At 49.4% G+C, this 12,670-nt stretch overlaps 1 protein-coding gene across 1 annotated transcript in view; it reads right to left on the minus strand.

The window, feature by feature from the left end:
- PLXNA4 (plexin A4) overlaps positions 1-12,670 on the minus strand; it is a 424,461-nt gene that overhangs the window by 118,427 nt on the left and 293,364 nt on the right. Inside the window, exon 5 of the mRNA XM_012739739.3 lies at positions 3,062-3,162. Coding sequence (XP_012595193.1) covers positions 3,062-3,162 — 101 coding nt within the window. The remainder of the gene's footprint in view (positions 1-3,061; positions 3,163-12,670) is intronic.

Below are 12,670 nucleotides of genomic sequence, written 5' to 3' on the forward strand. Positions count from 1 at the left end.
GTATCCTTTTCGGGGTCTATTTAGGGCCACATTTTTCACAGGTGCTTTGATGATTTCACTGTTTAAAATAGCTCCCAGGGTAATGCTGAAGTGCTGTCCCATGCTCCTGAGCGCGGGAGGCCGCGGTGCGCCTTACGGAGAAAACGCGTGTGTGAGGGGAGCTCTGTACAGGTGCGAGTTACACTGACTGCTGTCGGACGTCAAGGAGTTCGGAGTTCAAGGTTAATGAATCAACAATATATGTTAAGTAACGTGCCACTGAAACAGAATTACACACAAAACGAGGCTGTGGAATGATTTGTTCATGAGAACGTCGTGACCAGAGGCCCCCAGGAACCTAATCTTGTATTTCTCCTAGGAGCAGTGGTTTGCTACTCACTAATTCAGTGTTTCAGTGACTTTACAGAAAGTAAGGAACCTTGCATAATGAGAACCCACTGCACTTGCTTAAAGCCCCACAACAAGTTTGCAAGGCATGAGAACTAGATTCCACCCCAGGAATCCTTCCAACGTCCCCCATTGCTTCCATACACCGGCTCCACTGTGACTCCTTGGGCACAGAGGGGGCATGGAGGAGACATGGAGGAGACAGGGAGGGACCTGCAGCAGCCGCAGCAGCAGCCACAGAAAACCACACCTGCACAGCCCTGCCTTCTGAGAACTGGTGCTTACTGGGTGCTGGCACTGACCGGCAAACTAAGAACAGGACAGACACCAGGCTAAAGGCAGTGAGGGGAGCACAGTAGGAACCACCACCAGTTAGACGATGATGGCACTTTGAGGCCAGGATGCCCCCAGAAGGGAAGCACGAAATTAAAGCAGAGCCACCTGGAGCATCACTGGGAGTCACCCGAAGTCATAAGAGGCAGGGCACCCACGAGCTCTCAGTCTTTCCCCAACCTGGTCAAGATTCCTGCCCCTCCCCCCACTTTACACGTCCCAGCGCCACGGTCCACAGGAACTGGCATCCCCACGGACTCATTCAACTCTCCAGTGACTCAGGGAGGTGGGCAGATGGGCGCCACCACGTCTGAGTCACAGATGTGGAACTGGGATGCTGGGGGATATGGAATTTAGACTTGGCGGCAGATGGACAAAGCTCGTGCCCAGGGCTGTTCTCTCTAAGCCACACTGAGACTGGCACTGCTGGCCTCCCTGTGCAGGGTCACAGCCTCCTTCATGAGCCACCCAGACTTCACCTTGGCCTCCTTCTAGCCCTGTCTTCTGCCACTTGACAGGAGGCAGGTATTATGTTACAGAAGGGGAAACTGAGGCCACACAGGAAGTAGTGTCTGGCAACTCCTCCTCTCATTCCTGCTTACCTAGCCCTGGGGTGGGGGGTGGGGTGCTGGCAGCCCCTCTGTGGCCCTTAGTGAGCGGGAGAGCCCCCACCGCTCACAGGGCTAGTTCAGCCGGGCTGGGGCGGCACTGCGGGCAGAGATGGAAGCTGACATGGGTCCCACAGGCATGGAGTGTCAGGGGCCAGCTTTCCTGATGGCCTCTGAGTGACGCCAGGTGGGAGAGCCCCATACCAGGAGCAGCTGGGCCACTCTCAGCCATGCAGACAGCCAGGTGGCCTCAAGGCCCCCAAGCAAGGCATGCGTCTGGAACACAGTCCCTTTCTGAGAGGCCTCATTGTGTGGGACAAAGAAAACCGTCCCCCCCTCCCCCTGCCTTGCAAAGTATCACCTAGGGAACACTCTGGATTGACCAGAGCCTATCTGCATTCTGAATGCAATCTCTTCCATCCTCTTTTTCTCCTGACTACTGCTAGGCCCTGCTGCTGTGTTACAACACTACCTTTGTGTGCAGGTAAGCGCACACTTCTCGTCTGTCCCCGAGTTACACACATTTCGGGGTAGTTCAGTGGTTCTTGATTTTTTTCCACCATAACATACCAGAGGGATCTCAGACTTTTCCTTCTGAAACTCAAGGACTCATTATGCCTGGGACTGTCACCCAGAGATGGGGAAGGTGCCTGTTCCCTTAGCAAGGATGGGTTAGAAATTACGAGGCTGTTCCTAGTTTCAGAGGCACTTCCTGTGGGTGGAGAGACAAGATCCTAACCCCATTTTCTTATGTCAGTTGAAAATCACTGGTAAATGTCATTGGTCACATACAAGTTCAGATTCTTAGTAGGAAGACTAAGGTCTTTCTCCTTAATTTATAATGTTTGTGTCCAGCTCACAAGAGGGTTAAGTTTCTGGTGTTGATCAGAAGCAACAATTGCTGGACTGGGATCAAATTCTGTTAGAGTGGGGTCCAGCTATTGTTGGCTTCTCCAGGCTTCTCCAAAGCTCTTCTGATCCCCAAGGGAAGGTCTTCAGCTCTCCCTACACTCTGGGCTGGAGGTCTGTGCCCTAGGTCCCCATGCTCAGTTCATTTGCCAAACTACCATTCGCCTCCACTGTGAACAATGCCATTGCCTTCTCCCCACTTGAGAGAATAAAATGGAGCCAGCGCACAAGGAGGCACGTGGGGTCAGTGCCCGGCACTGGCTTCACCGGCCCCATGACTCCAGCCCAGGTGCACTGACAGCCAGTCGGTGGATGTTGACAGTGGCAGGAGGGTCCTCAGGTGCCACACATTTGAACTGCAGACCCAATACCCAAACCAGAAAAGTCTGTGGGGATGTTGAGTGGATGCTGAATCACTAAATGGACAGCACGTGTCTGGCCCACGATTGGCCCACGTGCACTGCACCTTGAGCAACAAGCCCAATGCCCGTTTCCTGGTGTTCAGTCCTGGAAAGTCGGTCTACAGCCAGGTCACAGTCAGGACAGTCCAGGAACCCCTCTCTCTTCCTCCAGCTCTCCAGTGCGTAATTACCCACTGTGACAACCGTATCTGGACCTGCCATCATTCCCAGGCTGCCACTTCCATCTATCTCTTATGGAAATTTGGCAATTTAAAGTGAAGTCGGAAAGAACAAAGGAAGGGAGATAACAGTTGTGGAGGATGCAAGGAAGGCAGAGTAAGAAAAGACAAGGAGGGAAGAGAGCAGAGAAGGGCGTTACCGGGAGACGGTGGGAGGCAGGAGGACGCTGCCCGCGGTACTCACGTGTTGTGGAGCACGCACCAGCCACAGTGGGGGTCGCCTGAGCCAAGGCACTCGCCACAGCTCCGATACTGACCACAGGACTCCACAGGGACTCTGGTGAGCTAGGACAGCAGGACAGGGAGAAAGCGGTCAAGATTTTGCAGAACACCTAGGAGTCTGGCAGCAGAGGTGCTGTCCCCAACATCACACGTGTCCCCGGAAACACTGCCGGAGCACTAAGCCCTGGAGGGAAAGGGCCCTTGGGCGATCACGTTGGAGCAGGTGACCATACACGCATGCAGGAAGGACAAGCATCCGTATGATTTTCCTAGAAGTCTCCAGGAATACAGACTCCATAGAGCTCATACCAAATTGCTAGAAAAAAAAATATTTTAAATAGCATACATTTAAAATTTCCCACCTCCCAAACCCCAAAATATCTCTACAAATAGCCAGTGTGTCACATAGTCGTTTCCTAGCAATGCAACAAACAAACAGTCATTCTTACTCCCTTCTGTTTCTCTTTTGCCGTAGACTGTTCCACCTCCTTTCCAGCACTTCTCCCTCGGGGGCTGGAGCGCGTTAACCCGAGACCCAGCCCCTACCCTTTCTCCTTCCCCTTGCCTTTTACCGAGATGTCATAAGCTCACTTTAGCTGTTTCTTGCCGCCGCTTTCTTCCCGTAATGTTGGCCAACTGGCTCTAAAGGCTTTCACTATGGTGCTTTCAAAGAGCAGCTGTTGCTATTTCTCCTCCTACTCACACTCTTTTCATGACTGGAGGCTTCCTCTCCAACCCAAAACTTTATATTAGCTCTCACCAGCCGCTTGTTAATGTAAAATGTTCCACATGACGGTTTTGCTCAGCCCAAATGCTCCCATTTCCTGCGTGCTCTTAAACATCTTTCGAATTTCTTTGTTCTTCGAGGTAGCTTTGCCTTGATGTCTCTTTACATGACTTCCCAGGACCTGCTACATTCTAGGTACTTAATAATGATACACTGGATCAAATGGAGTTTTTATTTTCTTTTTAGAGCCTGGGTCTTTATTCTCCAATTTGCCAGTTTCTTCTTTATAAAAGTTGGGTTTTTTGTTTTGTTTTGTTTTTTAATATCATCCTTTTCCATTTGGTATACTTTTTTATCTTAATGGAGAACTTCCTACCGAATCTTTCAGCTTAAGCTAAGAGAATTTGACATGATCATCCTTTTTAATTTCTTGCCATCACGCTTTGACAGGCACAGAAAACTATCAACCACACTGACCTGGCCAAGCCCTCCCTGCTTCCTGAGCAAATGCAGAGGCTGTGTTTTCCCTGCTGTTTTATGGGCATCTGCCTCCGTCAAATGATGTCCCCTTGGCAGGGGCTACTTGTAACTCACACCCAGGCAAACTGGCACCACAGCCTGCTCAATTAGTCTCCAAACTCTCCTTTGGAATTAATTAATAATGAATTCCAAATCCCACATGATCTCTTTCCCCTTCACTTTCTCATTCCCTTTATATATCTTTTTGTTCTCCAATGTATACATTGAGTGTTATTAATGACCATACTGCGTTTTTACTTCTTTCAAGTGACCTTTTAGCCTCACGCTCGCATTCTTACAGTTTTGCCCTTGGCTTTGGTGACCCTTTGTCCATTTTCTCAGATGTCTTTTTTGCATATTTGGAATTTTATCTTTTTTTTTACTGCTCATGTAATCCGCATGGGCCATGCCTGATCTCTGCCTACATACAACCTTCCCATTTTCCTAATTAACCTTGATAATCAGTTTCTCACGAATTACCCCACTGGCTCCACACACAGCTAGGAATTAACCCTATTCCTGTTGCATCTTTAATTTCTCTACCTACTCCTTAAGTGGGTATAGACATGCTAGCCATGTAAGCATTCGAATAATGAATGGTTCCTAACCCAAAGTACCCAGACTCCTAGAAATTCATGAGTGGTAATGAGGTCCATAAGCTATTTTCAATATTTCCGAAAGCCTAATGGAAATTGGATTGTTGCTGTTTTATGTTTTTATGCATATTCAATGATGTATGTTCCATATTAAAAATGGGAAATATACTATTATTTAATAAATGCAGTTTGTTTAGTAGACAGAATCTTTCAAAACATAATGCACAGAGGGAAAAAATAATAAAAGGGGCCATAAATGGTGAAAGTTGGGAACCATAAGTACATAATAATGTTTTCATATGTTCCAGCTGCTTGTCTAGCACTCCATATTTTGCATGTGCTTAAAGAGAAAATCATGGCTTGTTCAATCAAAAGCATTTTCTCGGTCTAAACTTAATTAACATTCTCTCTAGTTTCTCCCATTGACATGTTCTATCATCTGCCTGGGGTGGCATGTGCCTGGGGCTTCCAGAGCCAGCTGCTTGGTGAATCTGAGGTTCCCAAAAACCTCTGCATTCAAATCCCTAAAAATACCTCACAACTGCTATTTAATAATGTCAATACCCTGGAATTGTAAAGTCCTTCCTTTCTAGATTTTAAACATGAGTCACTTTCTGTTTGGTTGGAAAGAGTATAGGATCCACAGAGCTAGGTTCAAATGCTGGCTTAGCATGGAGATAAAAATCCACCCTCCCTCAATTCACAGTTTCTCAAAGCACGGATGACTTGATAGTTTTGTAAATAGTCTGGCACCTCACAAGTGATGGTTATGATCGCTGCTATCTTTGTCATTAATATCCCAATACTCCTTGAACCATCACTTACCTCTTTCCTAAGTCCCAGAAAACTTGCCCTGACAGGCTTCCTAGGCCTCATGGCCTACTCTGGGAGTTCAACAAACCTGGGAGAACTTTAGTAGCTTGGTCATGTCATTTCCTCCCTGAACTATGACATATGCCTCTAAACCTTCCATTGCTTCACCCTTCGGATGAAACCTGGAGTTATCCCAGCTTCCTGGACTTAGTACCTTTTCTAGCTCCTGGAACAAGCTATGCATTTTTCTTTCCTCTTCATCTGGGTGGGCCCATGTGGCACAGGGCACAAGTCCTGGGCAGTTGTTATGAGACCCAGGTTCCAGCCATGGCTTTGCCCCCAGCTCCCTGGGTGACCTTGGGCCAGTCTGTCTTGGCCTCTTTCTAAGCAACTGTAAAAGGAGGGACTGGGCAGGGTAGTTTTAAATTCCCTTTCTGTTCTAACATTCTACGCTCCTTGTTAATACCCAGATGAAATTTCCCCATGCCTACCCCATCTCAGTTGTTTGGTTTTTATGGACAGGTTCAAAAATGGCATCAGACACCTTAAAGGAAACATACTCTTGAGGACAATCATCCAGGCATCTAGAGCTTCCTCTTCTTGAAGGCAAACAACCCACCTGCCTTTACCCTTTCCTTACAGAATCCTTCTATGTCTTTAATGACTTTTATTGCTTTCCTCTGAACTTGATCTAGGATTTCTCTGCTCTTTGTAAAGCGTGGATGCACAAACTGGGGAGTCAGCGGGATTCTGACAGTCCAGGTAGAAACATTACCACCTTCCTGACCCTTCCAGGGCCTTCTCCAGGAAGACAGGATTGGGGAGGTCTCCTGAGTCCCTCTACCAGGCAACACTCTCCAGCACGGCCACGGCCTCCCAGACTGGCCCCACATCTCCCAGTCTATACCGTCACTTCGCCTCTTTCCCCACCCCACGGGTAATTCTGGAAAGTATCAGAAGGTTCCCTGACACTTTCAATCACCTTCAAAGACTGGACTTAATCCAACCATTCATCTGAGTACAAATGTATGCTCTAATGTCCCTGGTTACCTTGCAACCTCGCTAGAGCATTGCACAGGTGGCCGACTGCCCCTGAGACTCTCTCTCCTCGAATGGCCAGACTCTCACCTTACGCCAGACAAAGCCACCCGTCCCATCCCCCATCTTCAGCTCCTCTCCTGACCCTGGAACACAAACCACTCCAGATGCAGAGCCACACGATTAATTAAAACCACCCCACGCTGATTAAAGTCTTAAGCTACAGTGCCAGGCATGCTAATTAACTGAGTGAGGGAATTCAGACCACAGGAAGAGGTGAAGAAAGAAAAGTCATAGGTTGGGAGAGCTGGGAGGGACTTCTGTTTGAAAACAGATCAGATGTCAACGTGACCTAAGCTATCATAATGATAGATGGACTCAGAGACCACAAAATATTGAGGTCTGTCGCCTGGCCACTGGACTCCTGGAGAGGTGTTGAGTGATGTGGCTGTAACATCACCCTCGCTGCTTCTAGAGAAGGGAGCCCCATACCTCTCAGGACCTCTGCTTGTGCCTACACTGTGCTCAGGGAGAATGAGGCTCCTTGGGTGCAGGATTCAGGGTGGGGTCTTGGCACATTGTCCTGGCTTTGTGCAAAAACCTATCGAGCGGTATGACAGTTCCTCAAAAAGCTAAACATAGAATTTCCATATGACCCAGCACCTTCACTTCTGATACATGGTCAAAAGAACTGAAAGCAGGGTTCCAAAGAGGTATTTGCACATCCATGTTCATAGTAGAACTACTCACCGATAGCCAAAAGCTGGAAGCAACCCAAATGTCCATCAACAGATGAATGGATAAGCAAAACGTGGTCTAGCCACACAGTGGAATACTATTGTGCCTTAGGAGGGAAGGCAATTCTGGCACATGCTACAACATGGGTAACCCTTGAGGACATGATGCTAAATGAAATAAGTATGACACCAAAGGACAAATGCTGTATCATTTCACCTGTACAAGGTACACAGTCAAATTCATAGAGGCAGAAAGTAGGGTGGTGGTTGCCAAGGGCTGGAGGGAGGGAGGAATGGGGAGTTCCTGTTTAATGGGGACAGAGTTCCTGTTGGGCAAAAAAAGTTGAGAAGCTGGAGGGTGGTGATGGTTGCACCACAACATGAACGTACTTAATGCCACTGAACACTTAGAAACGGTTAGAATGGTAAATTTTATGTTACATATATTTTATTACAATAGAAAAAGTTCCCTTCTGCATGTTCAGCAAATGATTTCATCTTCAGTGTGGCAGTGTGGACGTGAAAACACCTGTCTCTCCACTCGGCTCCCGGGGTCAAAGGGTACGGCCTTCTGCCGGTAGACTAATAAATTCATGTTTATGAAATATTCTGAGCTCCTTCAGTGGAAAGACAGGCATTGCTACTCTTTTCAATTTAATCTCAAATGGACAAAGGGTTTAGGATGGACGTCCCCTATCATATATCATTATGTAACTGGCTCTGTCATTCTCAGGCTCTGAATATCTGTTTCCTGGTTTGCAAAAATAATGCCCGAGCCTTGTTCTACCTAGAACTTTTCCTTACCTCCCACCCGCTCCAAGAGGCACATAGGAGGGGCTTGGAATTCCGATAATTGATGTGAGGTCAAACGGCCCCCGATTTTAGAAAATTGTTCTGTGATTGTTTAGCCTGTCTGCTCTGGGGTTTTCCATCCTCAGCCATGACCAGGAAGCACCTGTGTGCCCTTCCCCAGCCCTCTTCTCTTTCCCCCTAGATTGTTTTTCTGGGAGTCACCTTGGTTTGATCCTTTTGTCACCAAGGCAAACCTCCTTAAATAACATAGTGTCGTTTGGTCTGGTTTTAAAGTGTTATAAAAAGAATCATCATCATCCTCTTCCTAACCTGTCCTGAAGACCAGAATTTACAAAACAATGACCTACCATAGGCAGACAAAGAGTGGCTGAGAACAGAGCAAAGGGGCGCACACAGGATTTTAAGTCATGGCCTTGATCTTGGCACGTTTCTGCATCTGATGAGCTGAGCCCACCATCTGGAGGGCTGGGGATCTTGCAAGTGCTTGCAGCAGCGAAACGAAGTTTAGCCGCTCCCATGAGTCCCGGCCCCACTGCTCAGCCCCTGCCTGATTCCCCGATATTTTGAAAGATGCCATCCTCTGGCAATAGGGTCCTGCTCTGCCCGTAGCTGTTCACATGGCGGAGGGTGCCTGCCGCTCTGCTGATTGCATTCAGACATGTTCCAGAGACTCAACACCCAGACTCTGTGTGTATCTCTAATTTGTTTAAGCAGTTGACATTCTGGTCGAAATGTGAGTTATTACTCCATCTCTACTCTTATAATTGGATGCTAATATTGCAGTGGCTACACAGAGCCTGATGGCTGGAGTTAATTTAAATGTCCAAAAGGCTTCTTAAGTACCCAATTTCCTTCAAAGTTGTCAAAAAAGAAAGAAGAAAAAAAGAGGCAAGACAACCCATTAAGAAACTCCAAGAGGCTGCGGGGGAACTGCCAAGCTGTATAGATGGCGCACTTGGCTCTGTCCCTCACTGTCCTTCTCAGCACCTGTCCCCGACCCAGGGAAGTGAGGTCGGGTAAAGTTAGTCCTTCTCTAGGAAATTATTAACTCAGTAAGACACATGGGTCTCAGTGGCACAGTCGTGGGGAGCCTTTCTTTCCTTTGGTGGCCACTGGCTGCCTTTTCAGGCTTTGATTCTGCTAACCATGCATCATGCAAGTGTCCTGTAGAGTCCTTCGTCTCCCTGTGATGGGCCCGATGGCCCCCACTGCCTGGGCTGGGACTTGAGGCTGAGCAGTGGCTTGGAAAGCTGTGCTTATCCAAGTCACTCCGGGTGCCTGGAGCCCTGCCACTCACATTGTCTTTTTGCAGGGTGGCAAGTACTTCTGAACTTGGCCGACTGGCGAGGTGGAGGCTCAGGAGGCTGGTCCCAGGCTGTGGCAGGTCGGAATCTGAGTCCTGAGACTTCACTCTCTGAAAGAAAACCTTTCTACCCCCACCCCTACTATGGCCTCTATGGCCTCGTGGTGAATGAGGAAGTGGGGTGCTCGCCCCACCCTTGAGTTTGGGTGTGGCCTTAGGACTTGATTGTCCAGTGGGATGGCTACAAGCACAAGGCATACATGTGTTTACGACATGTTTATGTGCGTGCCTTTGCCCTCTGTGCTGCTGTCATTGCCGTGAAAAGAGCTTCCCCAAGTAGCTGCCTCCCCACCCGCCTGGGCCCCAGATAAACCCACAGGGAGGAAGACCTGCTGGGCCCAACCCCCCAGAAGGAGATAGACCCAGCTGGTGCAGCAGCTTGAAGCAGAACTACCTACATTAGAGAGCTGCAAGTGCTCTGCAAAGCCATGGGTACGAGAATTCATGCCTATTGTAGGCTGCTGAGCTTGGGCACTGGCTTGGTACTCAGCTCTGTGGTGGCAATAGCTAGCTGATACACAGGTGGTGGGCAGAAAGTCACACTAGGGTGCAAAGGCCCTGCGAGAGGTAGAAGGGAAGAAGTCAAAGAAAGAGGACAGTGGCAATGTGGTCACTTCTGTCCACCCTGAGCACCAAGTAGGTCATACTAACACCGAGGTCGTATGTACCTGGTGTGTGTTCAGAGATTATCAAAAGCTGGATCTAAAGTGACAAATGAGCCTTCTCAGTACCTCCCGTGCTCTCTTCATTCTAGGACAATAGATCCATAGATATCAGGGAGACCCAGCCCCTGAGCAAAGTATAATACCAGAGAAGACTCTGGAAAGAGAACGCAGCTCTCAGATGCCAACAGGGCCCTCTGTACTGACCTCCTCGCTCACTGGAGAGTAGACTCATGTGCATGTTCAAGAGCAGCAGCCCGGGCTGCCCCCATTGTCTCCACCTGCTTCTAGGCAGGGGTTCTGAGGTCAAGGTCATTGAGATTTAGAACAGCAAGGACAAGATCCCCAGAGCATGAGGCTTGGGGAGCTGAGGGGTCCCGAGCTCTAATTTATTCTGTGTGTCTGGGTGACTTTGAACAAACCCCTCCCCCTCATTATGCCTCAGTTGATTCATTTTCATAGGGGGAGACCCAGTCCTGTTCTGCCTTGGAGAATTGGTGACAAGCTACCACTAATACAAATGGTCTGGGAAGCTTTGTGCAAATGAAAAGTAGCAGATGTTGCGGAGGGCTGCAATTTGCTGCTATTAATAAGTATAAATGCCTAATAGGAAGCCAGTTTGCTCCGGGAACTCGGACAGCCAAGGAGCGAGTGCCGACGCCGGAATCATCAACATATGCTGCTCCTCATTAGCAAGCGGCAGTAGCTGGGAAGCTGGGCAAGAGCTCTCAGCGCACTTTCTGCAGAGCCTCGAGAAATCACCCCATCCTCGGGCTGCCCGGTGTGGGCTGCGCTGCAGCAGCACGTGAGCTGTATTAGCCAGACCCCTCGCCAAGCGAGAGAGTGATCCCCTTCCCTGCTGCACAGATGGAAAAGCCACAGCCCAGAGAGGCTGAGCAGCTTGTCCAAGGTCACGCAGCAGGGTGGTGGCAAAGGTGGAAATTGAAATGAAGCCGGGGCTAGAGGCCACCGTCGGGCCTGCCAGACACCACTGGCTCCTTGCCTGCAGCCCAGGGGATTGAGAAACCTGCGGTCCCGCCAATGAACCCACGTTCTTGGGTTGAAGATTTCACAGCATTGCAGGCGAATGACTGTAAAACCAGTAAGATCTGGCTGAGTTCAGGGGCCCCTGCTGTGGGCAAATCACCAAGCAGAGCCCAAAAGAGACACTGATACTGGGTCTCCGTGCAGCCCCCCTCCTCCAGGGAGACTTCCTGACTCTTTCAAATGTGGCTGGGGAGAAAAATGGAGCTTGCAGTAGCTTTGTGACAAGTGAGAAGTGAGAAGCAGAGATGTGGGGGGAAAATAGACCGGGGTTTGAACCCTGCATCTGCCACTTCTGTGTGATGTGGACAACTTAACTTCATTGAGCCTCCTTTGTCTCATGGAAATACACTGAGGGGTTGTTCTGAGGATTAACCAGATGACACAGATGAATGTGTTAGTGCAGTGCCAGTAACTACTCGTCTGTTGTCCCGCATCTTCCGCAGGCAACACACCCCCGAGACGGGTGGTGTGAGGACATGGCTCTTCACCCCACCACACCCAGTACTCTCAGCTCACGCACAGTAAAGGAGAACTAGCCGACGAGTGCGTGAACGTTTGCTCACGTGCGCACATGAATGAATGAACTTGGTCCCCGTTAAGCTCCTACATATTCCACGGATTCTCTGTAGATAGCTGATTTGGCGATCTTGGCTCTCCCCTAAAACGTATTATTTCTGGATCATTGCCACAAGGTCACCTCTTAGTGTAAAGGTCAGGTCCTCTCCCCTCTCTGGGTTATCCTGCTACATTCACACAGGCCCAGGAGGCCTGACCTGCCGGGCTGCAGGGTTGCAAGGCGGGAGTGTTCCTAGGTAGCCTCCTCTGATGCCTCTGACAGAGGGGACCCGCTCACGCCCTGCCCCGAGAGCAGCCCCTGCCGACATGCAGGCGAAGAGGGAGCTAGAATGGGAGGAGTGTTCCGGCATCTACAGGGTTAACAAGCTGAGCGGGACCTTGGAAACAATCCAGTTGCCAATCTCCTCATTTTCCAGGTGAAGCGCAGTTGCTGCAGGGATTTGTCCAAGGCCACTATTAATACCACACTATTCTTTTACTACCCAGCGCCTAGATACCAACTCCTGGCCAAGACCCCCGATCTTGACCCAGTCTTAAGGTCAGGGCTGAAGGCAGAGGCAGAGCCTCTGGGCCACATACCCAGTAGGGGATGTGAGCCTCCCTCCCACCCCCAAGCCCAGCAGGTGGGAAGGAGCCTTTGTCCTGGGGATCAAAGTGCTGCTCCAGTTCCAGCCACCTTT

This window comes from Microcebus murinus, chromosome 9 (assembly GCF_040939455.1).
Source record: "Microcebus murinus isolate Inina chromosome 9, M.murinus_Inina_mat1.0, whole genome shotgun sequence".
In the NCBI taxonomy this organism is placed as follows: domain Eukaryota; kingdom Metazoa; phylum Chordata; class Mammalia; order Primates; family Cheirogaleidae; genus Microcebus; species Microcebus murinus.